This window comes from Haliotis rubra, unplaced genomic scaffold (genome assembly GCF_003918875.1).
Source record: "Haliotis rubra isolate DU_JTF1 unplaced genomic scaffold, ASM391887v1 Scf377, whole genome shotgun sequence".
Classification (NCBI taxonomy): Eukaryota; Metazoa; Mollusca; class Gastropoda; order Lepetellida; family Haliotidae; genus Haliotis; species Haliotis rubra.
Window position 1 is genome coordinate 84502 of NW_025767054.1, and position 25324 is coordinate 109825.

Consider the following 25324-nt stretch of genomic DNA (forward strand, 5'->3'; position numbering starts at 1 on the left):
TTTCACTGGTTTGGGTTAAATTTTAGTGAATCATGGCTACATTTGTAGTTATGCTCTATTTAATTTATCACCCTTGAAGATCCGGGTTAGAATTGATCTTCAGCAACCCATCCTTGTCATATGAGGCGAGTAACGGGATCAGGTGGTCAGGCTCGCTGACTTGGTTGACACATATCATCGTATCCCAATACAAACGCTGTTGATCACTGGATTGTCTGGTCCAGACTCCATTACTTACAGACCGCCGCCATGTAGCTGGAATATTGCTGAGTGCGGCATTAAACAACACACCAACTAACCTACATTATGAAGTGTATTATCTGGGAAGTGAAAGATTTTGGATCAACAGGTTCTGGACTATCCAGGTTTCACTGTATATTCAAACATGGCACTAACCATGACAGGTTCTGTTTCTATGAGTAATCCAAACAACCACACATATCAACTTGCCAGGCTGTTTGCAAGTGAGTAATCCACACTACGACGCATATCTACTTGCCAGGCTGTTTACAAGTCATTGATAGACCGTCACAGGTTACCCCGGTCCTATGAACATGTTGATAGACCGTCACAGGTTACCCCGGCCCTCATAGTAAGTGTGAACACTGTTATTTATCACTGAATCAACTCCAACTATTCAATGACTACCAAGGAGGGAAAAAACATGGTCTCACACCCTATGGCTTTCATTGAATAGGCAAAGTTGATACAGTAGGAAATAAAGCACTATATAAGTATTTTTCTGACAACCTTACCTAGGTACAATGAAGTTCAATACACTGTTGCTTTGTTACTTAAAGTACAGCAAGATGTTTCCTACAAAGATTATTCAGAGAGATCAAATGTCTGTCCCATTGAATCAAACCTAGTCTTGTTCTGTGACTGGTATTTGTTGGGGACAAGGGCAGTTCCATAAAGCAGTTAGGAACCGTTCATAATTTATGGCTCGGTGGGGTGATGATTGGTTTTTATGCCCCTTGTGGGGTGGGTTGGAAGGCCCATTTTGTTTTGGGGAGGCAGGGGGGCTTTTCTACACATGTACAAGGGGGGCTAGCATTTTTTAAAATATAAATATTACAAACCTATGGGCTGGGAGGGTCATTGATTTTGTGCATGACATGCAGGGGGAGGTCTCTTACTCGGTACACAAATTGTAGGAGCAGTCATTCACATTGTATATGCCTCTCCTTAAAAATCATCATCACCAACCCTAGCCATAAATTATGGCTATAATGCTCTGATTGCAAACCTGTTTGGAGTACGGGAGTTTCAGTTGTCAGAGCTGTGTGGAAGGGAACCACCCAGGATCTATGGACAAACAGTTGTGACATTTATATGAACCTTTAATCATGTTCGAGTGCACGTTTGATATATGAATATTTTGCTGACAATTTTGGATGTTAGTTTTCTTTCCTGGTGTTCATAATGATGTTTTCATAATGTTTTGTTGTATGTTTTATGCATTATGTGCCTTAGTCCACTTTAATATTTAGAATGGCAAGTCCCTGCCTGGGAGCAGCATAATAGTCTGACTAATGAGCATGTTAATGTAATGTGTCAGTGTGAGGTTTGAAGATAGGAACAGGTTATTGATACTGTGTCATTGTGGACATTAAGTAGACCTGGTTTATTTATATACTACTCAAAAGGAGATAAAGAATGCCAATATTTTTCAGATGACTAATGCGTCACGCCGAAGACCCGGGTTCGAATCCCCAAATGGGCACAATGTGTGAAGCCTATTTCTGGTGTCCCCCGCCGTGATGTTGCTCGAATATTGCTAAAAGAGGCGTAAAACCAAACTCAGTCAGTCAGATGACTAATGTTGTTCTGTTATGGCCATGACAGATCTGCTGTAGTCATATTTAGAAAACCAAGTGTTCCTTATGTCTTTTGAGTAGTATATATCACTTCATGATATCAACCACTGGTTTGTGTTGCCCAGATGTGGTTATTTGAAGAGTGATACAGCTGACTTGAAGTGAATTAAAATCATGCATTCACAATGGTAACATTCAAAAACCAACTCAAGTTTTTTAAGTTTTTCAGGATAACTTCAGTGTTTTGTGTTGGCTGCAAAAGCCGGGCTGATGTACACTGATAAGATTTCTCTTATTTATGAATATTTAATCTAGAACTGTGTTCAGCTGTGATGGGGAGGTGGTAATATTTCGGTATTTTTGTACAATTCAAGTTATAAGGACCAATTAAAGAGTTGATTTTCATGTTTTACTTCTCTTGTCATGTTTTTAGGCTTGATTTTGGTGGGACAGCCTTCGTGATTGTGGATAATTCGGTGGGGTAGGTCATCACGACGAAGGCCCAGGTTCTATTCCCCACATGGGTACAAAGTGTGAAGCCCATTTCTGGTGTCCCCCGCCATGATATTGCTGGAATATTGCTAAAAGCAGCGTAAAACTAAACTCATTCATGGAATGATTTATTAAGACCATTCAGAGGCCGATATTCAACCCTACCTATGCAAATGTTAGTAAACAATGCCCTCTCTCTCTCTCTCTCTCTCTCTCTCTCTCTCTCTCTCTCTCTCTCTCTCTCTCTCTCTCTCTCTCTCTCTCTCTCTCTCTCTCTCTCTCTCTCTCTCTCTCTCTCTCTCTCTCTCTCTCTCTCTCTCTCTCTCTCTCTCTCTCTCTCTCTCTCCTTTTTCTATCTTTACAAATTCAACACCACAGTTGGCATCTGCTATGTTCTTTATGTCCCATGGCTGGGGGTGTTGCATGCTTCTTCATCCCCTGGAGACCTAAAGCCAGACACCAGTAGGGATTATTGTGGTTAAGAACTGTTCCCCTAGCAAACTATACTGGTCGTAATCTGTGACCAACAGGATCTGGTTGTCAGGCTCCCTGGCTTGGTTTAGTGAGTGCCATCGGGACAAATCGTTGCTCGTATGCTGGTTACTAAATTGTCTGGATGATTAGTCCATAAGCCTCAGGCCTGGTAACAACTAACAAGTATCATCATTTATTTACGTTAGTATGTCGCGGCAAGAGGTTCGAAACACTGACTTTATGCTCTCACGACAATTGGGCAACTTGAGCCTTTCAGTATGCAGTTTATATAACACTGGCTATACGGATCATTGGCATTCCATAACAATGATCGGCATAAGATCAAGGTCCAACATACACATGATGTGCCCGTGCTATTCAGAACTTTGGAAAAAAACCATGTCAATTAAGTGCATGTATTAACAAAAACAAATTCTGCGTGTTTAATATACAGTGAGATGAGGTAAAAAGAGAACTGCGAGTATTTAGCGACGTCCTTGCACGTGTGTGTGCTGGTTATTCTAGTCCGAACATGCAACAATTGAGCATCAAATAATTACTCCGACATGGTATATTGCATTGACACCAAGTCCTTGGTAACAAGTACCATCATGTCGCGTCCTTTACATGACGTGGCCAGGGGATCGAACTACCGTCCCGCCATCCTCCGAGCAGACGCTGTATCCACTGGGCCGCTGGGGTGGGCTCATTTATGCTTGTAAGGTCCGGGCGAAGCCCTCGTGTAACCAAGATCTGATAAGATGTACATGCTTTCAGAGATTTTGTTGGAAGACGGCTTAAGTAAGATGAAGCGATTACACTAGGTAATGCATGGTTGCTGCTCCCACACAGGTGTACATCATGAATGCTTTAAAGGTGCTGTCCTCGCCTTGGGTGAGGTGAAGTGAAATTGGGTTTAACGTCGTGCTTGAGAATATTTCGCTCATATGACGACGTGCATGCGTGTGTATGTGTATGTGCGGCAGCTTGTACTAGCCCAGATTTAAGCTGGTTTTATAGTGCCAGCTCACTGAGATACCATGCCGCAGTGAAGCATGAATACCCCACTCAGACACATTATACTGACTCCGAGCCGACCAGTCCTTGTACCCATTAATGCTGAGCGCCAGGCAGGGACCAACAAGTACCATATTTTAACGTCTTTTGGTATGACGCGGTCGGGGATCGAACCCGCGACCTTCCGCTCTCCGGGCGGACGCTCCGGGCGGCTGCCTCGGACATTGCAAAAACTGCGAGCCACAGTCTTGCAAACGGAACATTCTGTGCCATCAAAGTAGGGGATAGTTGAAATCATCAAGGCACATCTTCTGGTCCATATGGTATTTGCAAATGGAAATGATATGACAATATTTGCTGGGGAGCATGCGATCATATCTAATGGGTTTAAATGTTGTGCGATGTGATGGTGGCGGACTAGATTGTTAAAGAGGGGGTCAAATTCAGCGATGATCATCACCACGAATAGTGCCGTGAAGCCGTGATAGTACCGACATGTGACCGCCACGGAGAGTAATGGAGCACAATTCTGCCTGTCACTGCATGGGCGGATCCAGGAATTTGCAAGGGGGTGGGGCGTGGGGGTTCACGGCGGGGGACACCAGAATTTGGCTTCACACATTGCACCCAATCGGAGAATAGAAGTCAGGTCTTCGGCGTGACGAGCGAACGCTTTAACCACTAGTCTACCCCACTGTCCAACACCTAATATTAACTTCCTGAACGACGTAATCGTACATATATAAAACGTTCATTAGGGCATCTCCGAACACCATTTAGTTTTTATTTGGAAGTCGAGAGTGGTCATCGATTCGCCCGAAAACATGCCATTAGCACAACGTCTATTATCACAGTGATGACGTTCCCCACAATACCGAAGGCTCCAATTCAGATGACATCCAGTACATTGTGGACGTTGTGCCCGTACTCCTACATGCCCGCAGCAGCAAGTCAAATAAATGATAGTTTGCATAAAGACCTGTAATTTAGACAAATATTCCCAGTTTTTAAAATATACAATTTGTTTCCGGTAGATAAGAAATTCCAGAATTTGTGTAAACAATGTGTCTGATCCCCCTGCAATCATCCGGCGGGTGGAATCACATTTCTAATCATTTTATACATCATTCTTCGTGTCTTCATTTTTAAAAATAAGATAAAAAATAATGAACACGTTTATTATGGCTTAACATTGTATGTTATGTGTTTATAAATGTGTGTTTGTTACAATAAAAACAAATTTCTCGTGTGAAATCCTGTATCTCAGTCATCAGAAATGCATCGAGTTATCTGTAGTCATACCATTAAAAGACGTTGAAGTCAGAACACCCGAATCATCCCGTGCCATTTTAACAGAAGTTAAAGAATCGGGTGTTCTTATATTTTCTTTATGTAGTATATTAGTCTATATACCAAATAATTGATTACATGGAGTTCAAAACCCGGGTTTCCTCTTAGTTGATAACGATTGCAAGGAGAGTGAGTGAGTGAGTATGGTTTTACGCCGTTTTTAGCAATATTCCAGCGATATCACGGCGGGGGACACCAGAAATGGGCTTCACACATTGTGCCCATGTGGGGAATCGAACCCGGGTCATAGGTGTGACGAGCGAACGCTTTAGCCACTAGGCTACCCCACCGCCCCAATTGCAAGGAGAAGGACAAGTATAAACGCTGTGATTTTGATTTATTAGTTTATTGATTTCTCCTATACAGATCCATGGAATGTGCATTTGTTATTCATGCAAATTATATTGGCATTTGTTTCTAAAACTAAGAATAGTTGATTCAACAATGAAAAGAATGTAGAATAGAGCTAACTGGTTTGCTGGCTGTATGAGACAATCAAGATACCTAGACGTTGCCGTCATTCTTCAAGTAGTATATCACGTGTATGATCCACAGTGATATAACTATATATTTACAGTTAAGAAATCAACTGAAGAAATATGATGAGGAATGAGATATGTCTATTGTTACAAAATACCTTAGTGTATACCTAATTATATAAAACATTATGAAGCAGGGTTGAATGTGTTATGATATTAAACATTAACACGTTACAGAAATATCGATCAAGAATTAAATAAATCATGCATTCGTAGAACTAATCAGTACAAACACTGCACTCTTTCGACAAATACTAGTAGGTTCCTGAAACTGTCACACAAGTTGATAGGAAATATGCATGAGAAATAGACTGATCGTTTTGTACGATACCTAAAGTATGATTTTATTGTTAGTCAGTAAAGTTCATAATTGATCTGAACATACTTTATCAAATGTCACATATTATCACCAGGTGTTGTTTATTAATAAATATCCCACTCTTGTGGTTGCTCAGGCAAATGTAAAGAATACAAGCTTAAATTAATATTGATCATAACGCTGATAAATACCCCCCTCATGTGGTTGACAGGCAAATTTTAAAGTCCAGCTATGAGCTTGGTGTAAAGTTTCCAACTTGTGAGGTGGGAACAACTCTGCCCACTTTGTGCCTGGTAAAGGGGGTCTCCGTTCTCTAACGTCAATGTTCGTGATGGTCGGTGGATCTGGCCCCTTTGAAAATCGTTGGTCAATATAATTGTTAGATGAATCAGCCCAAAACATGATTTTTTAAAGACATCAGCTGTTTGCCTGCTTAATGTTTTCATAATCTCACGATTCATCTCATCTCATAGGCCAAAATTTGGTGCCAGGTGATCCAAACACACTGTAATTTGTGTTGGGTTTTTCTCAGTGAATGTAAGATCCTTTATACCTTTACGTTGATCGTAACTAATACGCACCTGTGTGCATCTTTACTTGCTCAGAAAGAATCGACATTGGGGTTGGATACAAACAGTGATTTTGACGAATCCGCCGTCCTTCTCCTCTTCCTCTCTTTCAGCTTCTTAACGATCCGATAACTTAGCGCCATTAGCAACATGGCGGCACTTCCGGCACCAAATCCCATTCCTCCTGCCTTCAGAAAACCTTTGTTTGACGTGACCCTGGGTGTCACAAGTGTCACAGCTTCCTTGGTCGCCGGGTCCAAACACACACAAGTTGCATCAGCATCTACTCCACCATGTAACTGTAGCTTAAACATTGATTGAAGTTGTTCATTAGTAAGTAAGTCATTGCAAGAGGTAAATCGTTTAAAGGACATAGAAAAAGTGTTTTGATCGCGTGGCTTATGGGTGGATGAAGGCAGTAGTACGATGTGGCGCACGATTGGCTATTCGATAACTAATGGGTTCGAACCCCAGACTCTCCTGATCTTAATCCTAGGTCTGTCAGCGTCATACCTGTGGTTCTGGCTTTCAGTTCGGTTAATTTCCTGCGATAAATATTTTGTTTCACTTTGGTCTTCCTCCCATATTAAGCTGCCACGTCGTGATATGACTGAATCACCAACCCACTTCCAATAAATAAGATTTCTGGTGTCCCCTGCCGTGATATTGCTGGAATATTGCTAAAACCATCACTCATTCACTCACTCTAAATAAGGTTATAGTGTTTGTCCAGATCACGGCACTATCACCGAGCATTTAATGAAGTAAAAAGGTTTTTATAAAGTTTCCTGCAAAGTCACGTCGGGGACACAAGATATGGGCTTCACATATTGTACCCGTGTGGGAAATCGAACCCAGGTCTTTGGCGTAACATGCCAACGCTTGAACCACTAGGCTACGCTACTGCCCGATTAAGTTGGAAGCTTCCATAATTATGATTGAAAATGAAAGGCTAAGTTACATGTTCAGTTTGAACATTATGTAAATACTAGCTACTAATTTGAAAATGATAATGAAGATTATAATAACTTTGATTGAGACCATGTAACACACCGATCACACTAGTAATAAAAGCAATAGCTTCCAAGATCACAGTGCGATCCAAGTTATGAATTGCTATCCAATAGTGAAGATACTAGGTATCGATGTAAAAGGTGAGGGTATCTTTCGTAGACAGGTTGCATCCGGCACACGTAGGCAAAGGCAAAACAATTTTTCACCAGATAGCAAGTTTTCGCGAAAAGGTGAGCGTATTATAGATTGATATAGAATAATAGATTGGATTGAACTTCGACTAAAATATTGGGTTTCTGACAACAGTCGTTCACTGACTGGGCTAATGTAAATCTATGGTAGTTTATATACTCACTATTTTGTCCACATCTATAAAAGAGAAGTACAAAATGTATCATGAAATCTTTTCCAGACCCAAAACAAGTAAATGAATACTGTTCTACACCACTTTAAACTAACGGCCGTTCAGTAATCAATTTTTTACATGCAAACCCTGGTCGATATCATGAACACAATTTAGAGAGACAACACAAAATATAACATAATCTATTGTTACCACGCATTCCACATTTTCGTCGGCACTTACAAGCAAAGACGCTAGACATGGTACTACTTCCTGTCTTTAGATGGTCATGACACCAGTGTTAAGTAATTATATACAAATACTGAAATGTATACACACCTTCCAGAATACAGTCACCTGAAACACAGAATACATTTGTTGTTAAGTTCTACACGATTCATTGATGTCATAACAGCAGCACATTAGAAAGTATCTATAATATACACCAAGAACAAACATCATAACGATGTAATATATATGTACTACTCCAAACGAGTAAAAGAACATACACACTTGTAAGGCTGTGTGTCGCAATGTACAACCCACCCCACCCCGCTACGACAAATTAACTATTGTAGTATGAAAAATTGGGTGTTCATAAAATTTGTAGTAGTAATTTCAAATAATGCCAGATTACTGTCACAGCTGAATGTTTTTTATCTGATGGCCTAAAAAACATTATTCACTGTGACTATATGTCCTTCTGGGACCCCACCTAGTTAACATATAATATTGCACTTTCGGTGTATATTCAGCAATTTGAAATAATATATTGCCTGTTTCAGAAGCTTGAACTGTATTCGATGTCGTGATCGAAAAAGAAGCCGCTGGCGCATTGGGTATTGGTGTGGTTGATGATGGAGTTGTAGTCAACGGTGTAGCAGATGAAGACGTTGGTGATGTTGTTGGCTCACTCGCAGGTGTGGTTGCTGGCTTACTCATTGGTGTTGCTGCTGGGATAGACGTTGGTGGCGTTGGTGGCTCACTCGCAGGTGTGGTTGCTGGCTTACTCATTGGTGTTGCTGCTGGAATAGACGTCGGTGGCGTTGTTGGGGCACTCGCAGGTGTGGTTGCTGGCTTACTCATTGGTGTTCCTGCTGGGATAGACGTTGGTGGCGTTGTTGGCTCACTCGCAGGTGTGGTTGCTGGCTTACTCATTGGTGTTGCTGCTGGAATAGACGTTGGTGGTGTTGTTGGCTCACTCGCAGGTGTGGTTGCTGGCTTACTCATTGGTGTTGCTGCTGGAATAGACGTCGGTGGCGTTGTTGGGGCACTCGCAGGTGTGGTTGCTGGCTTACTCATTGGTGTTGCTGCTGGGATAGACGTTGGTGGCGTTGGTGGCTCACTCGCAGGTGTGGTTGCTGGCTTACTCATTGGAATTGCTGCTGGAATAGACGTTGGTGGTGTTGTTGGCGCACTCGCAGGTGTGGTTGCTGGCTTACTCATTGGTGTTGCTGCTGGAATAGACGTTGGTGGCGTTGTTGGGGCACTCGCAGGTGTGGTTGCTGGCTTACTCATTGGTGTTGCTGCTGGGATAGACGTTGGTGGCGTTGGTGGCTCACTCGCAGGTGTGGTTGCTGGCTTACTCATTGGTGTTGCTGATGGAATAGACGTTGGTGGTGTTGTTGGCGCACTCGCAGGTGTGGTTGCTGGCTTACTCATTGGTGTTCCTGCTGGAATAGACGTTGATGGTGTTGTTGACGCACTCGTTGGTGCGGTTGCTGGCTTACTCATTGGTGTTGCTGCTGGAATAGACGTTGGTGGTGTTGTTGGCGCACTCGCAGGTGTGGTTGCTGGGTTAGTCATTGGTGTTGATGCTGGGATAGACGTTGGTGGTGTTGTTGGCGCACTTGCAGGTGTGGTTGCTGGCTTACTCATTGGTGTTGCTGCTGGAATAGACGTTGGTGGTGTTGTTGACCCACTCGTTGGTGTGGTTGCTGGCTTACTCATTGGTGTTGGTGCTTGAATAGACGTTGGTGGTGTTGTTGACGCACTCGTTGGTGCGGTCGCTGGCTTACTCATTGGTGTTGCTGCTGGGATAGTCGTTGGTGGTGTTGTTGGCGCACTCGCAGGTGTGGTTGCTGGCTTACTCATTGGTGTTGCTGCTGGAATAGAAGTTGGTGGTGTTGTTGACGCACTCGTTGGTGTGGTTGCTGGCTTACTCACTGGTGTTGCTGCTGGGATAGACGTTGGTGGTGTTGTTGGGGCACTCGCAGGTGTGGTTGCTGGCTTACTCATTGGTGTTGCTGCTTGAATAGACGTCGGTGGTGTTGTTGGCGCACTTGCAGGTGTGGTTGCTGGCCTACTCATTGGTGTTGCTGCTGGAAAAGACGTCGGTGGTGTTGTTGGGGCACTCGCAGGTGTGGTTGCTGGCCTACTCATTGGTGTTGCTGCTGGAATAGACGTCGGTGGTGTTGTTGGCGCACTCCCAGGTTTGGTTGCTGGCTTACTCACTGGTGTTACTGCTGGAATAGACGTTGGTGGTGTTGTTGGCGCACTCGTTGGTGTGGTTGCTGGCTTACTCATTGGTGTTGCTGCTGGAATAGACGTTGGTGGTGTTGTTGGCGCACTCCCAGGTGTGGTTGCTGGCTTACTCACTGGTGTTACTGCTGGAATAGACGTTGGTGGTGTTGTTGGCGCACTCCCAGGTGTGGTTGCTGGCTTACTCACTGGTGTTGCTGCTGGAATAGACGTTGGTGGTGTTGTTGGCGCACTCGCAGGTGTGGTTGCTGGCTTACTCATTGGTGTTGCTGCTGGAATAGACGTTGGTGGCGTTGTTGGCGCACTCGCAGGTGTGGTTGCTGGCTTACTCATTGGAGTTGATGCTGGAATAGTCGTTGGTGGTGTTGTTGGCGCACTCGCAGGTGTGGTTGCTGGCTTACTCATTGGAGTTGCTGCTGGAATAGATGTTGGTGGCGTTGTTGGCGCACTCGTTGGTGTGTGTTTGCCTTCTTACTCATTGGTGTTGATGCTGGAATAAACGTTGGTGGTGTTGTTGGCGCACTCGCAGGTGTGGTTGCTGGCTTACTCACTGGTGTTGCTGCTGGAATAGACGTTGGTGTGGTTGCTGATGGAATAGACGTTGGTGTGGTTGTTGGCTTAGTCATTGGTGTTGCTGCTGGAATAGACGTTGGTGGTGTTGTTGGCGCACTCGCAGGTGTTGTTGCTGGGTTAGTCATTGGTGTTGATGCTGGAATAAACGTCGGTGGTGTTGGCACACTTGTTTGTGTGGTTGCTGGCTTACTCATTGGTGTTGCTGATGGAATAGACGTTGGTGGTGTTGTTGGCGCACTCGCAGGTGTGGTTGGGGGCTGACTCACTGGTGTTGTTGCTGGAATAGACGTTGGTGGTGTTGTTGGGGCACTTGTTGGTGTGGCCTTTGGCATAACCATTGGAGTGATTGTAGGCGTAGCGTTATCAGGTCTGGTTTTGGGTGGCGTTGCAGTCGTTGGTTTGGTTGTTGAAGCACTCGTAGGTGTGGCTGTTAGCGAATTCGTTGGTGAAGTTGTTAGTTCACTCCTCGGTGTGGTTATTGGCGAACTGGTTGGTGAGGTTGCTAACATACTCGCTGATGTGGTTGTTCGCGAATTCGATTGTGTGGCTGTTGGTGAAGTCGTTGGTGTGGATTTTGGGATCATCGTGTTAGATGTTGTGGTCAAGCCTGGAAAATAACATGTATGTTTAATATAATAATTAGGTTTGCAACAGTTGAAATTATCATATTTTCTGAGATAGGTCAACCGGTTGTCCTTTCAAATATATATATCCTCCATGTCACTGATAACTCGGAGTACTCACTTGAAGTAACGTTGATAACAACTGGATTAGGACAACCAGACAATCCAGTGATCAACAGGATGAGCATCGACCTGCGCTATTGGGAACCGATGACATGTGTCAACCAAGCAGCCAGCCTGACCACCCGATCCCGTTACTCGCCTCTTACGACAACCATGGGTTACTGAAGGTTCATTCTAACCCGGACCATCACGGGTAATATCCATTGTAATGTAAGCTTGTATAAGAAGGCTTCTATATGTAAACATACACTTCTCGCTACTGTGAAACGTGGATTTCGTTCAATACTTACATGTATGATACTAAACTGCCTTTTGGGGCTTCCAAAAGCCGTATAATGTCGTATTAGGAAGGTTAAGTATGGATACACTGTAATTGCATACATAGACGATTTTCTGGTGATTTGTGAGTCATCTGCTGTGTGTGCGGCTGCTTTGAGCAAACTTGTTGATGTTGTTCGAGAACTTGGATTCTGGATAAATTGGAACAAGGTGGAAGGGCCTACACAGAGATTGGTGTTTTGGGGTATCATTATCGATACATGCACCTGCACCTTAGCATTGCCAAGTGATAAGCTACGAGACCTACATTGTCAGTTAGAGCAATTTTCTGAGCGTGCTAGGGCAAGTAAGCACCAGTTAGAAAAACTTGTGGGACGTTTAAGCTGGGTTAGTATGGTGATACAAGGAGGACGTACATTTTTAGGCGTGTATTGGACCTAAAAAATAGCTTGAAGTCTAAATCGTCAAAGTGCAAGTTGGACTCATGCTGACATTGCATGGTGGTTGCATTTCATGACATTTTGTCAATGGCTCGCTCTCTTTCTTGGATGATCGCCCCCTCAGAACTGTCGGTACAGATGCATGTAATGAAGGGGCAGGCGGTCACTTTAATGGAGACTTTTATCATATGAATTGGAAGACAGACTTGCCAGAGGTTCATGAAATGCATATTAACATTAAAGAGACAATATCTGTGGTTTAGCCGCAGAAAGATGGTGTACTGTGTGGTCAAACAAATCTGTGGTAGTTAGGACTGATAACCAGTCACCTAAGGCTTTCATTAATAAAGGCTCATGTAGGGATCCTTACCCGATGCAATGGTTGAGATATTGATAGTGGCTAAAACTATGCTTTAACTTTAGTCTGAAAGCAGAGTTTATACCAGGTGTTGAGAATACCCTAGCAGATGTTATATCTAGACTACATGAAAGTGGCAGATTGACCCAGCTATTTGAAAGCATGGGTAACTTACAATTACAAACCTTTGATCAAGATATGCTGTTAGGACATATGTCAAGAGAATTTATTTCTTCCATTTGGGGGTCTACTGGCTGACCGATTACAGTCTACAGTGGCAAGACTCTTAGGACAGGCATGGGCAGAATCTTCGAAGCGGACGTATAAGTGTCAGCTAAAGTGTCTTATGCAGTTTTGTGAAACCGTTGGGCTCAACCCTGTGCCTATGGAATTTGACTCTATTGCTTTGTATATATCTGGTGGATGTTAAGGGCCTAAAATATGCCTCTGTAAGGCAGTATTTGTGTGCTATCACATTTTTGCATCGGGCTAACAATTTACCAGATCCTGTCGGCAGTGATTGGCAAATATCTCTTCTACTCAAGGGTGTAAAGAGGGAAGTAGGTGATGCACAACAGGGAGCAACGCCTATTGTGCCTAGCCCACTTGTTAACACTGAGGGGTAGATTGGATATGTCTTGTTGTACAGGGGCATCTGTTTGGTTAGGATGTTTACTAGGATTCTTCGGAATGTTGCGTCCTGGAAATTTTCTTTGTGTTGGTGTTTTTTGACCCCAAAAAGCACATTACAGTTGGAGATGTAGAGAGACAGGATAGGGCTTTACTGTATCATTAAAGTGGTCTAAGACGCTCCAATTTCGGGAAAAGGTACTACAAGTGTTTTTACCGGATCTGGGTGATCACCCTTTGAATCCTGCTGCAGCCATGAAAAATCTACTTGCATTACATGCTAGTTGTACTGACACGTCTACTCAGCCACTTATGTGTGACAACAAGGGTTTTGCTCTTTCTTACAGTTTGTTTATTGATATAGTTAGACATGTTCTTGTTTCCCAAGGTATTCTTGACCAAGTGTCCGGTCATTCTTTTCGCAGAGATGGGACCACCTGGGCATTCGCGCTGGGTTTGCCAGGTGAGCTCATACATAAGATAGGTTACTGGAGAAGTTCAGCCTATTGTAGGTATCTAGAAATGAGTATTGATAAAAAAATGCAAGCAAATGTATGTATGTTTCCTGTATAGCCCCACAGTGTGACTAAGTTTCCAAATTTATTTAATTTTGCAATGTTATTGCTAGTTTTCTACTCTTACCATAAATCTGTTTAATACCCTGGGCTGGATGAATCATTCTTGTCTGTATTAAGCCCCCGTATGTGGCTTTGTATTAGTTTCTCCGCTGGTGTATAAAAGTTGCCAATCTTTCATTCCACTCGTATGTTTTATTGTTATATTAATAACGAACAAGTTAAATTGTTATTTTAATATTTTAAAATATATTTTAACGTGAGGCAGTAAATGTTTGCACAGTTGCCTCCGTTAGATTTCCTATCGTCATAAGTCCAGCTGGAGTTATCTCCCTTCCATTGCACGTTAGACAAGTAAGCACGCCCCGCCCTCATGGCGGTACAGCGCTCATAATTTTCACCAGCCCACCCACCCAGTAGTATTACTGTTTTGAGGCTATGGCTAATTACTCAGATTTATGTATATGGGGACAACACATCATTAACCTCTGTTAATAGCAGGTTATTTTACATTTCAGGATGTTTGGAGGAATAATTCTTGTCTGTATTAAGCCCTCGCATGTGGCTTTGTATTAGTTTCTCCTCTGGTGTATTAAAGTTCATTCCACTCGTATGTTTTATTGTTATATTAATAACGAACAAGTTAAAGCAGTTATCTCCCTTGAATAGGGTTTAGAATGGCGTTAATTTGTATTCACTTACTCAATAAATCTGTAAGAAAACATATCAACAAGCATCACCTTTATCGCAGTTTTTGTCGGACCATCCAGCGTCACATTTGCAGAAGTACATACCGACAGCCATGGGGAACGACATGCAGGTACCGTGCAGACAGGGGGAAGACTTGCACATGTCCACGACTGGTGTGTGAAACACATTTCTCAGTTATCGATAGTCACACTTTAAATATAAAGCAGGCATGATAAACATTTAACCATTAAAATATTAACAAACGGAAGGTAAAAGATGTCAGTTACGTATTACGACACTGGCACGTTTTACTTATGTTTTATCAGCGCATGCATATCTTAAACATTCATTGTTATACGATGGGAAGATTTTGCTGCATTCAAAGATAAATGGTTTGCGTGATCGGGATGTACAATTTCCACAATATTCCATTATCTGCATGCTGGTGAAAATTTGCATCGCCGGGAACCTGTTTGTACGATATGGAGTCGTGTATAGTGTCTATGTAGCCACCAGTCGGCGCGGGGTAGCAGATGTTGCACATGACGTATGTAGGCCTTACCGACTTCACAGTGTTTGCCTGTGATGTGGGGTTTGCACACACATTTGTACGTATCCCAGCTGGAGAAACACTCCCCATGCAAACCACAGGGTTCACTCAAACACGGATCTGTAAAGAAGTAATCCCAATATAAACATTTCTTATATGGCATTATAACTTTGCGAAATTCGATTGTCAAAACAAGATGAAGAGCATTATACAAGACACATTCATTACTGACTGCATTCTATGGGCTTATGAGATAACCTATTACAATAGATCAAATGGAGACCAATGCTTTTATAACTAGGTGTTGCGTGGAGCCATGTATAGAACTGTATTTTAATCAATGTGAGCATATCATTAAAGTCTGCATTGATCTATTTCATGAAATAACAAAGTGATATTTCAAGTGACATTTCCAGATAGAAGCATCAATTTTCCAGAGTTATGCCCCTTTAGGTCAAGGTCATCCTTGAGGAAATGTTAGAACAGGATCCGTAAACTACTGATCACGTTATTATGACGTAAGGTGATTAAAATGAGTGAGAATGTTTACTGCAAGACCTATCGTTTAGTAAATCCTAGTATTTAGCAGTTCAATACACTGACAACACTCTGCCTACCTGTAGGTATGACTGCCACCACCATACAGGACACCGTGCGACTGAATATAAGGATATGGTTGACATAAATATCGTAAACTACACGTATATAATACATTTTGGAAATGATAATTGTTTTAGTGTATAGAGAGAGGCAAACTTTACTGATATTTTTGTCAATGTTTCAAGAAGATTGAGTTATCATAATAATGCAAGTTGTACATTGATAAAATTATGTATTCTTGTACCAATTTAGCTTGACATGTGCGACTTGACAATTGCTACCTTGCATGGGCTGATACTTGGAGGCAGATGGTTTGATTTCCCGGTGTTGACGCTTCAACTTTCACTTCAGATTGGACCGTGGGTTGTAATGAGGCATTGACCGGTCTCAGTGATCCGACTCCAACCCCCGGGGTTGTAGAGTTGAAAACAGTGACCCCCGTAGTGCTGAAGGAATAGATGACTTCTTCAGCACTACATGGTTCATATGGTGTACGGCCTGCACATGTAACTTCATATCGCTATTGAAATCATATAGTATGTCATTGCTTTTGCCCCAGGAGCAGTTCTTAATTGCCATTTATGAAGTTTGTCATACGGTAATATGTGAGTGAAAGTTGTTTTATACCGCACTCAGCAATGTTTCACTATTTCATATCGAGTCTCAACCAGACAACCCTGTGATTGCAACCATGCCATACGATGGCAGACTGACTGAAAGATTGACCGCGTCAGTCCCAATCGGGATGTCTCAGAAGGACTTGTGAGGCAATGAACATATTGATGGAGACCAGTTTAGCTGAATAATTGGGTGAGTGAGGGAGTTGGTTTTACGCCGCTTTTAGCAATATTCAGGCAACATCACGGCGGGGGACACCAGAAATGGGCTTCACACATTGTACCCATGTGGGGATTCGAACCCGGGTCTTCGGCGTGACGAGCCAACGCTTTAAACCACTAGGCTACCCCACCGCCCCACGATGGCAGAGCATGTGTTTATGAAGTAGTGATGATACCAGGTGTTGGCGAAAAGGTGAGCGTATCGTGTCGACCAGGTGGCACCGTCATAACCAACCATAGAGTCTAGTCAATAGTTCACCTGAAATATTCGGGAACGTATGGTACAAGTAAAAATAGGGAATTGCATCGGACATCATTTATGTCACTGATGCATCTAATGTCGAAATGTCCTCCACATGTCTACCATAAAACTGCTTGAAAGCTTTACTGAGGCCTTGAGTGTTGTAACCTTGATCGTACAACTTATGAGCGAGATGAAGCTCGTTGAAATATTGGTGAAAAGGGCATGCTCGATTGGACAATTGTAAAATGTAAACACTGAATGCTGGAGCTGTTGGGATATTCGAAAGTTGACTATTGCGAATTGAAACCATCCCTTTTGTCATACAGCCTTGTGGAGGGTTGGGGGTTTTCACTCTGAATCTTTATGCATAGATCTAAAAATGAAACAGTCGAGGCAAACTCACGTGTCTCCTTAATTTCAAGTTCAGGTGGGTAAATCAGTGGAAGGGATTTGGCTATTTGATGGTTATTGAACGATATTAAATCATCGATATACCTCAAGTTAAGTTTCTTAGCTGTTAGCTAAATTACCTAATTTGGATTTTGCCATGCATGCATAGATCTAAAAAGCAAAATTCTTAGGTGGGTTCAGAATCGGATTTGGCTATTTGATGTTATTGAACGATATTAAATCAAAACAGATCTGCAGAAAGCATGGAAATTCTTATTCAAATGTATATGGAATCGCAAAAAAACAGATCTGCAAGAGGGTGAGCATGAACTGATGTGTTGCAAACCAAATTCGTAACGTTGAAAAGATTATTGTCATGTGTTTAAAAAATGATGAAACTGAGTGAAAATTGGCGAATTTTCAACAAATTTTACACCACAACACAGCTGTTCACATGCACGAAATTTGCACATGCTTTTTAGCAATTTAATGCATGGTCCTCATCTGCATCAATTCATCTGCATAAAGTTTGCAGTTGGTCCCCCAAAGTTAGTGGAGAAAGTCATCTTCGATTTAACCACAGATATATGCAAACATATAGTGAGTGCTTTTAGTGAGTCTAAACTTTTGATGGGTAGTATATATCACGGTTTAAGTGTCGGCTTAATGTGGAACGGAAGTCGAAGCGACGTCCACCTTTTTACAGGACATCAAATGGTCACAACCCCACACTGCGTGTTGGAGGTTTCTTAGACTGTCCCCAAACGTGGCACGAACACTGCTGTACTATATGTATTAACACTTACCCATGTGTGAACATGACTGGTATAGTACAGGTAGTATCCTGTGGACACGTTAACACAGTTTGATCTGGAAATACTGCGTGTGCCTCTGTAGACTGAAACATGAGCACACGAGGGTAGGTATGATAGACTCGACAAGGACAGTGTGTTAGAATACTGATGACTCATGGGATCATCATCTTTCAGATGGTATAGTTCCATCTGTTATGATATTCCTGAAGACAATGTTAATATGCTTAATATTTCATTCTGCTCAAATTGACAATAACAATTATATAATAGCGTAGATTAAATAATTATGCATCGAGCATTAAATAACACGTGTGTCAAACGTGAGCCATGTCACCTGTGGCACAACAAATAGAGTCGCGTCCCTTTGCTGTCTCAGGATCCGTTCGTGAGTTCGAATCCAAGAGGGACACTGCGATCCTTTGAACGTCAGCAATGTATCCGTTTCACCAAATCAGAAAAGGTATACGAATAGCGTGACAAAAACTCTCCTTCCGAATCAGTCTTAGATGCCGTGATATGGCGGACATATTATTCAAAGCGGAAACCTCATTCAAATGAAATAAATAAAGTGGAAACATCTTACACTGATGTTGTCCGTCACAGTCAGATTATTCTCTGCAAAATACGAACAGTTTGGTATCAGAATCAGCTTCTGATTATAGTCACCATTTAGATCGGCTTTTCCTTCAAGATTATTTGTGAAATTCACTATTTTTAAAAACAGATTCTATTTCTTTCATTTTGTATAAAATCAATTTACAAACAACAAAGATGTGTTAACTATGTATTGCGTATCTAAAGTTGTTCTTAAATAGAGACATGTTGGCAGAATGAGTGAGTGAGTTTAGTTTTACGCCGCACTCGGTAATATTCCAGCTATATGGCGGCGGTCTGTAAATAATCGAGTCTGGACCAGACAATCCAGTGATCAACAGCATCGATCTGCGCAATTGGGAACCGATGACATGTATCAAGCAAGTCCGGTAACGTAAAGAGTACCCAACCTTTCACTACGATCACATAATTTCTTTCTTTGCCATCCACCCTGTTAACAGATGGTACAATGTTGATTACATTTTAGATTTTAGGTTTATATGAACATAATTTCAAGAAATCGGTTCTGTGTCGTTGTTGTATCAGCAGTGATAGGAATGTACAGTATTGGTGGTCCGATTAATTGAAATAATCGAAGATTGGTCGCAGTGACTAAACGACCAAGCAATCGATCATGTTTTCTCATAATCGAATGCAACCAATCTTGGAACACTTGCATTAACAATATTTTTCACAAGGCTGGTTTTGTCTGTGTCTTTAAATTTACATTTCATAAGCACTACAAGCTTGTTCCAAGTCATGATTGAATTTATCTTAAAGAATCCAGGAAATCTGTGTTCCTAACATACTAATCATCATTTAAATATGTGAAATTTGCAAATGGACTTTATGCAATTTGCAAAAAAACAAATTATTACATGTTTTTTCTTTATTTTTGTGTGCATTAGCAAAGATAACAGGAACATTTGATAAATGACGCTAACCAATTATTTTCGATGATTGATCGGTTGTAATGGACCAATCATTAATTATTAGATTTTAATCAATTCCCAACACTAATGTACAGTATGTTGGATGTACCTACCCGCCAGTGTCGAACACTGTAGCCTGGAACATGTATGTGCCGATGTCTTCTGAAGTTGTGTCCACAGTCAGAAGTCGCGTCATGACCCCCTCGCTCGCTCTGAGGGGGTCTTGTATGAGGGTGGAAAGGGTGAATGAAATACTTGGCACAGCAATCACCGATATTGTTTCTATCTGTCTGCAACCAAGGAACGATAGAAACTGCAAACACCATGGCATGAACTTATATATATGACACATATTTCTCCTGACGCATAACAAATATCAGTCTCGATAACCCGTCAAAACAGATTTCAAGCGGCGTTAAAGGCAAAAGTTAATCAAATATGAATGGATCACTAAAACATATTCACTCAACGTTCATACACGGAGCAGTCCTCATTTAATCCGTGATACAAAGCAGCCTTATTTCATCAGCTGACTACAAATAGTTTGGTTTGTTTGTTAGTTGATTGTTTAACGCCCACTCAGCAATATTCCAGCTATATGGCGGCGGTCTGTAAATAATCGAGTCTGGACCAGACAACCCAGTGATCCACAGCATGAGCATCGATCTACGCAATTGGGATGCCATGACATGTGTCAACCAAGCCAGCGAGCCCGACCACCCGATCCCGTTAGTCGCCTCTACGACAAGCATGGGCTGCTGAAGACCAATTCTAACCCGGATCTTCACGGTTGGACTACGTATAGACACACTACTATAGCAATTGTAAATGGTATGTATGCACGGGAAATACAGGAACGTTATGTATACTCACTCCTGAAGACCATGCTACAGGGTAGTAAGTATGATAGTAATCGCTAAAGAGTAAATGTGCTTAAAATGAAAACACACGCAGCTGAGTTGTTGTGAGGACGCGCTGCCAGCATGACCTCCAGCCGGGCCCCTGCATACCCAACCATCGTTAGGCCATCTTCAGGAGTAGGGTCGACGAAGCCTGGATCCAACAGCTCTAACATTGTTCGTACCAGGAACTGAAGGTAAGTGAGATAATCCTTAACGTCATTGTAATTAGAGTGAGTGAGTGAGTGAGTTTAGTTTTAGGCTTCCGCACTCAGCAATATTAAAAGCTATATCCATTCAAAGCATGAACATATGGCAGCGAGGGCGGTCGGGTAGCCTACGGGTGGTTAAAGCGTTGGCTCGTCACGCCGAAGACCGCAATTGGTCTAGGCTCTATGAAAAGGGCGGTAAAAACGATTCAGCAAGTTGTATCCCACATGGGCACAATGTGTTGGAAAAGGCAAATGGCCTCATTTCTGTGTCCCCCCTGCCGTGTGATATTGCTGGAATATTGCTAAAAGCGGCGTAAACTAAACTCAGTCAGTCAGTATATGGCAGCGGTCTGTAAATAATCAAGTCTAGATCAGACAGTCCAATGATCAACAACATGAACATTGATCTGCGCAACTGGTGTGGATCAAGTCAAGTCAGGATCAAGTACATGCCTGGTAGACACCAGACTGTCTGTATCGTTGGAAATGTGTCAACGAACCGATGACATGCATCAACCAAGATCAACTGTATGCAAAGCCAGCAAAGGACAGCTTCCGCTTTAGTTCAAACCTATGACTGAGTCCAAACCACCCGATCAAGATATATGGTGGCCGTTAGTCGCCAGACAATCATTCGATCACAGATCAAATTGTGTACATGAGCACAATCTGCGCAATTGAAGGACCGATGGTCAACCAAGTACAGTCTAACCATGTCCCGATCCCGTTAGTCGCCTCTATGACAAGCATGGGCTACTGAAGATCAATATTCTAACCCGGATCTTCACGGGTACCCACATACAAGAAATATATGACCGATGCAATTCACTGGGTGTGCCTAGACAAGTATAACGATTAGATTGTCATGCCGTGTCACAAAATGTTCGTGGTACCTGCACAGGAGCGTTGCCGAGTGAAACTTGTAGAGGGTGACGAAAGGGCATATGATCATGCTCGATTTTGATGGGTCGGACGTTGTAGTCCATGACCTTCACCAACACCGCCACCTCGCCGTTGTCCGTGAACTTGTTGCTTTCTGTGGCATCGATGACGATACTGCAGTTCTGGGACAGAAACAACGAAGGGTCGTCATACCAAAGTCCGACGAACAACGCCGCCAATTGTTCAGTATATATAGATACCAGGAATTCTCTGGATGGCCATTATTTAGGAACTGTCACTTGTCTCTGTCCTGTGTATTCACTCCAAGCGCTGATATACCACAGTTGGTTGGGATGTTGAAATTAAGGGACCGTTCATAATTTATGGCTGGGAGGGCGAGGGGAAGATGACGATGATGATGATGCAGAAGCATGTACACCCCCCTAAAAATTTACGTACAAAGTAACTAAACCCACGCCCCCACATCCCCCTTGTATATCATGTACAAACTCAATGAAACACACACGTTCTCATAGTAAACATCTAAGAGCTGCAACGTTTGAATGTGGGTGAGAACTGGTTTGGCAACAATGTAACACAGATATGCCTAATAACCACTGTCCCGCCTCTGTGGTCTTCTTCCCAAAGAGAGGAGGAACCCGGGTTTGATCCCCACCTGTGTCATATCAAAGGACGGAACATTCGTTACCCTGACTGGCGCTACCTAACCGCCATTAGTCTGGACTAGGACGTACGGACGAACGGGCAGACAGATTGATACATAGATACACAAGCGCGCACACGCACACACACGCACACACACACACACCTCACAAGAAGACCACCCACCTTCTGAATGTGAACCCCCTTCATCTGCTCGAGTCCCCCTGTTTCGATGAAAACGGCATCTTGGCAGTGTACAACGTCATCGTCGTCGTCCATGGTGGACAGTTTGATGACACTGACAGCGTTCAGGGGTATACTGGAAACACAGGAGAACAAGGCTGTGGTAGTCATGACAACATTCACCATATTACAATCAAGGGCGATAATCTAAACTAAAAACTGTTAAGAATTGTCTAATTAGAACGACTGAGACATTCATGATTTACTAACGCTTTAGACCCCGTCTATAGTAAGATATATATTATTTATGTGAATCTATTTCTGACAACCATTGTGTTACACACTATTTCAGACCCATCCTGTCCGAATTCTACCTTTCTTCGGGGCGGTGGGGTTGCCTAGTAGCTAATGCGTTCGCTCGTCACGCCGAAGGCCGGATTCGATTCCCCACATGGGTACAATGAATGAAGTCCATGTCTGGTGTTTCCCGCCGTGGTATTGCTGGAACATTGCTAAAAGCGGTGTAAACCCAACTCACTCACTCACTCACTCACTCACTAACTTTCTGCGAGAGTGGGTGGATGTCTTGAAGGTCAATGGGCTCTGGTATCCTCTGTATCGTACCTGTAAACTGGCTTGAATAAGGTCATTGGACTGCTGTTCGGCTTTCCCGTGTCATTCCGCCGTCCACTGTGTATCTTCACCTGTAGGTGATACGACGAGTCTCTCTTTCCCTGTATACCGTTCAGGTATTTCCAGTAATTGCCTTGTAATCTGAAAGGGCACATGTTTTCTTGTACCTGGTATCAGTGCTGGGAGATTGACACAGTGTTGTTTTGCATAACATCCATCATAACGAAAAAACGTATCAACTGCAGTGTCTCAATGTGTCCATATGGTGATATAGTTTAAGCATGCATCAATTTATTATACAATGGAACGGGCATGATATCACATCATTTTGTATGATGTATATTTTAGATCTTGATGAAATTGATTTGTCACAAGTAATGTCAACATAAAAATTCCCTCCTAAAGTATATATTTACAACACATGGAACATTTCTTTTCAAAATTGAAGATAATCAGGGAAGGACGGACGGGATAGAAATAAGAAACACAATCCATGTTTATATCGGACATGGACCATACAGATTTTATCTGTCAGCTATTTGACAACATTTACACTTTATTACAAGTTCTGCCGTTTAGTCGTCACGCCGAAGGCCCGGGTTGGACTCCCCACATGGGTACAATGTGTGAAGCCCATTTCTGGTGTCCCCCCGCCGTGATGTTGCTGGAATATTGCTAAAAGCGGCGTAAAACCAAACTCAGTCAGTCAGTCAGTCTGCCGTTTAGCTGACAAAACATAAGGTCACGATGAAATTACCCTTGCATTCGTCGAAACTGCTGAACATTCATGAACAACTGAACAGCAAAAGAAACGCAAGTACGGCTTTTTGTCACGTTTTTAGATAGAAGACAACCAAAATTATGTCAAATCACAGTCCTCAAATGGAGATACCCCTGAACGCGCATAGTGGCAGTCTCTAGTAGCGCGTATAGCCACCTTGAGCTTGCACACAGGCCGTGAAACGTCGCCTTATTGAGTCTGAAAGAATGCCTGAGGCAACTGGTTCCACTCAAACACCAATATCTGTGCAAGTGTGAGTAGCTGGCTACCTGCAGCAATCCTTCGTCCAATGTCGTCCCAGAATGTTCAATGGAAGCCATATCCGGGGAAAGAGACGGCCATGGAAGAACGTTAATGTTGTTCTGAGCCAGATAATCCATCCTGCTGTGTGAGGGCTGTAAACGTCGCTGGCGTTGTTGACGTGTCAAAATTCGCCCAAAATATGACCGTCGTCAGTGGATTCCAGCAGCGGGAAGACGACGCCTAATCCTATTGCTGGACACTGCTCCCCTTGACCCATGAACTAAGGCTGCTGTTACTGTTGCTGCTTGAGTTCGGTTCATTACATGAACCGGATGAACCGACCTTGCACATGAGTTGTCACTCGTGGCCGTCCGGTACGGGGACGATCAGCAGCAACCCCGGTTTGCTGATGACGCTGAGCAAGTCGTGTAATGGTGGTAAGATGACAGCCAGATTTTCTAGCTACCTCCGTGTAACTTTCCAATGGCCATATCCCTCTGCTCAGTTAGTCTAGGCATCGTTTGTGTGGCGTGGATTTTTTTTACACAAACCTTTATAAAGGATACCTCAGAGTGAAATGCATGCTTTCCATCCAGAGCCGTTGATGCACGTGCTAAAATTATGGTTTTGCTGCACTGTGGGTGTGTTTGTGCGAATGTTTCGTATAGACGTCAAATTGCATGACATCATCTCATCTGGGATCATTACGTCACTTTACCGTGAACGTTCCATAAACATGAACGTTTACTTTTATGAGATTTCATATTTTCGAAACTAGTTAGTAGAGATACTACGAGTTATTTACTGTCCAACTGCAAACTCGAAAAAGCACGCATCTGTGCGTCCAGACATAACTCACGTACATGATATCAGTGGATGCTGCAAGAGGGTCGATGGTGACCTCAAAGACGCCATTTTCTAGCTCCCACTTGAGATGTTCGTTGATGCCCGACAGAGTGGTCAGCAGTTGTCCATTCACAGCGGAGGTCACATCCATGAGTGTCGCGACCTCCTCGGTCCAACTCCCGAAATACACAGGTCCCTTTGACTTTAAAACTTGTGCCCTGGTGGATGTTGTGTTTTTCCCAATCTGTGTTCTGTCACAGTGAGTACCGCATGGTCCATAGCCCAACTCCCAGCCAAGCAGAGTCCTGA

General features: G+C 42.9%; 2 protein-coding genes across 2 annotated transcripts; both read right to left on the reverse strand.

The window, feature by feature from the left end:
* Nucleotides 1-5746: 5746 nt before the first annotated feature.
* Nucleotides 5747-15913, reverse strand: LOC124286155 (mucin-5AC-like). Its single transcript, XM_046722503.1, has 8 exons — nt 15877-15913; nt 15272-15379; nt 14760-14879; nt 10840-11598; nt 8714-10807; nt 8277-8294; nt 7950-7963; nt 5747-6885 (listed from the first exon to the last, which is right to left on the reverse strand). Exons 1-8 carry the CDS (start codon nt 15899-15901, stop codon nt 6613-6615), a joined length of 3411 nt encoding a protein of 1136 aa, XP_046578459.1. The 5' UTR covers nt 15902-15913; the 3' UTR covers nt 5747-6612.
* Nucleotides 15914-16136: 223 nt separating this feature from the next.
* On the reverse strand, nt 16137-24693 carry LOC124286165. Its single transcript, XM_046722515.1, has 10 exons — nt 24636-24693; nt 23137-23286; nt 22516-22648; nt 21678-21848; nt 20624-20763; nt 19787-19963; nt 19152-19192; nt 18731-18762; nt 18139-18230; nt 16137-16305 (listed from the first exon to the last, which is right to left on the reverse strand). The coding sequence occupies exons 2-10, from the start codon at nt 23160-23162 to the stop codon at nt 16137-16139; spliced, it is 981 nt and encodes a 326-aa protein (XP_046578471.1). The 5' UTR covers nt 23163-23286; nt 24636-24693.
* Between the last annotated feature and the right edge of the window lie 631 nt (nt 24694-25324).

Bases quoted from the DNA above. Each gene is read 5' to 3' on its own strand.
- LOC124286155 (XM_046722503.1), bottom strand. From the start codon at position 15,901: ATGGTGGTGGCAGTCATACCTACAG. The intron at 14,880-15,271 runs GTAAGGCCTACA...TTCACACACCAG, and splicing joins AGGCAAACACTGTGAAGTCG to TCGTGGACATGTGCAAGTCT. The intron at 10,808-10,839 runs TCCAGCAGCAAC...GTAAGCCAGCAA, and splicing joins ACAACGCCACCAACATCTAT to CCACACCTGCGAGTGCGCCA.
- LOC124286165 (XM_046722515.1), bottom strand. From the start codon at position 23,162: ATGACCTTATTCAAGCCAGTTTACAG. The intron at 19,964-20,623 runs GTGTGTTTTCAT...CCTTGGTTGCAG, and splicing joins CCTCACAACAACTCAGCTGC to ACAGATAGAAACAATATCGG. The intron at 18,231-18,730 runs GTAAGATGTTTC...CTCATGTTTCAG, and splicing joins CTGTGACGGACAACATCAGT to TCTACAGAGGCACACGCAGT.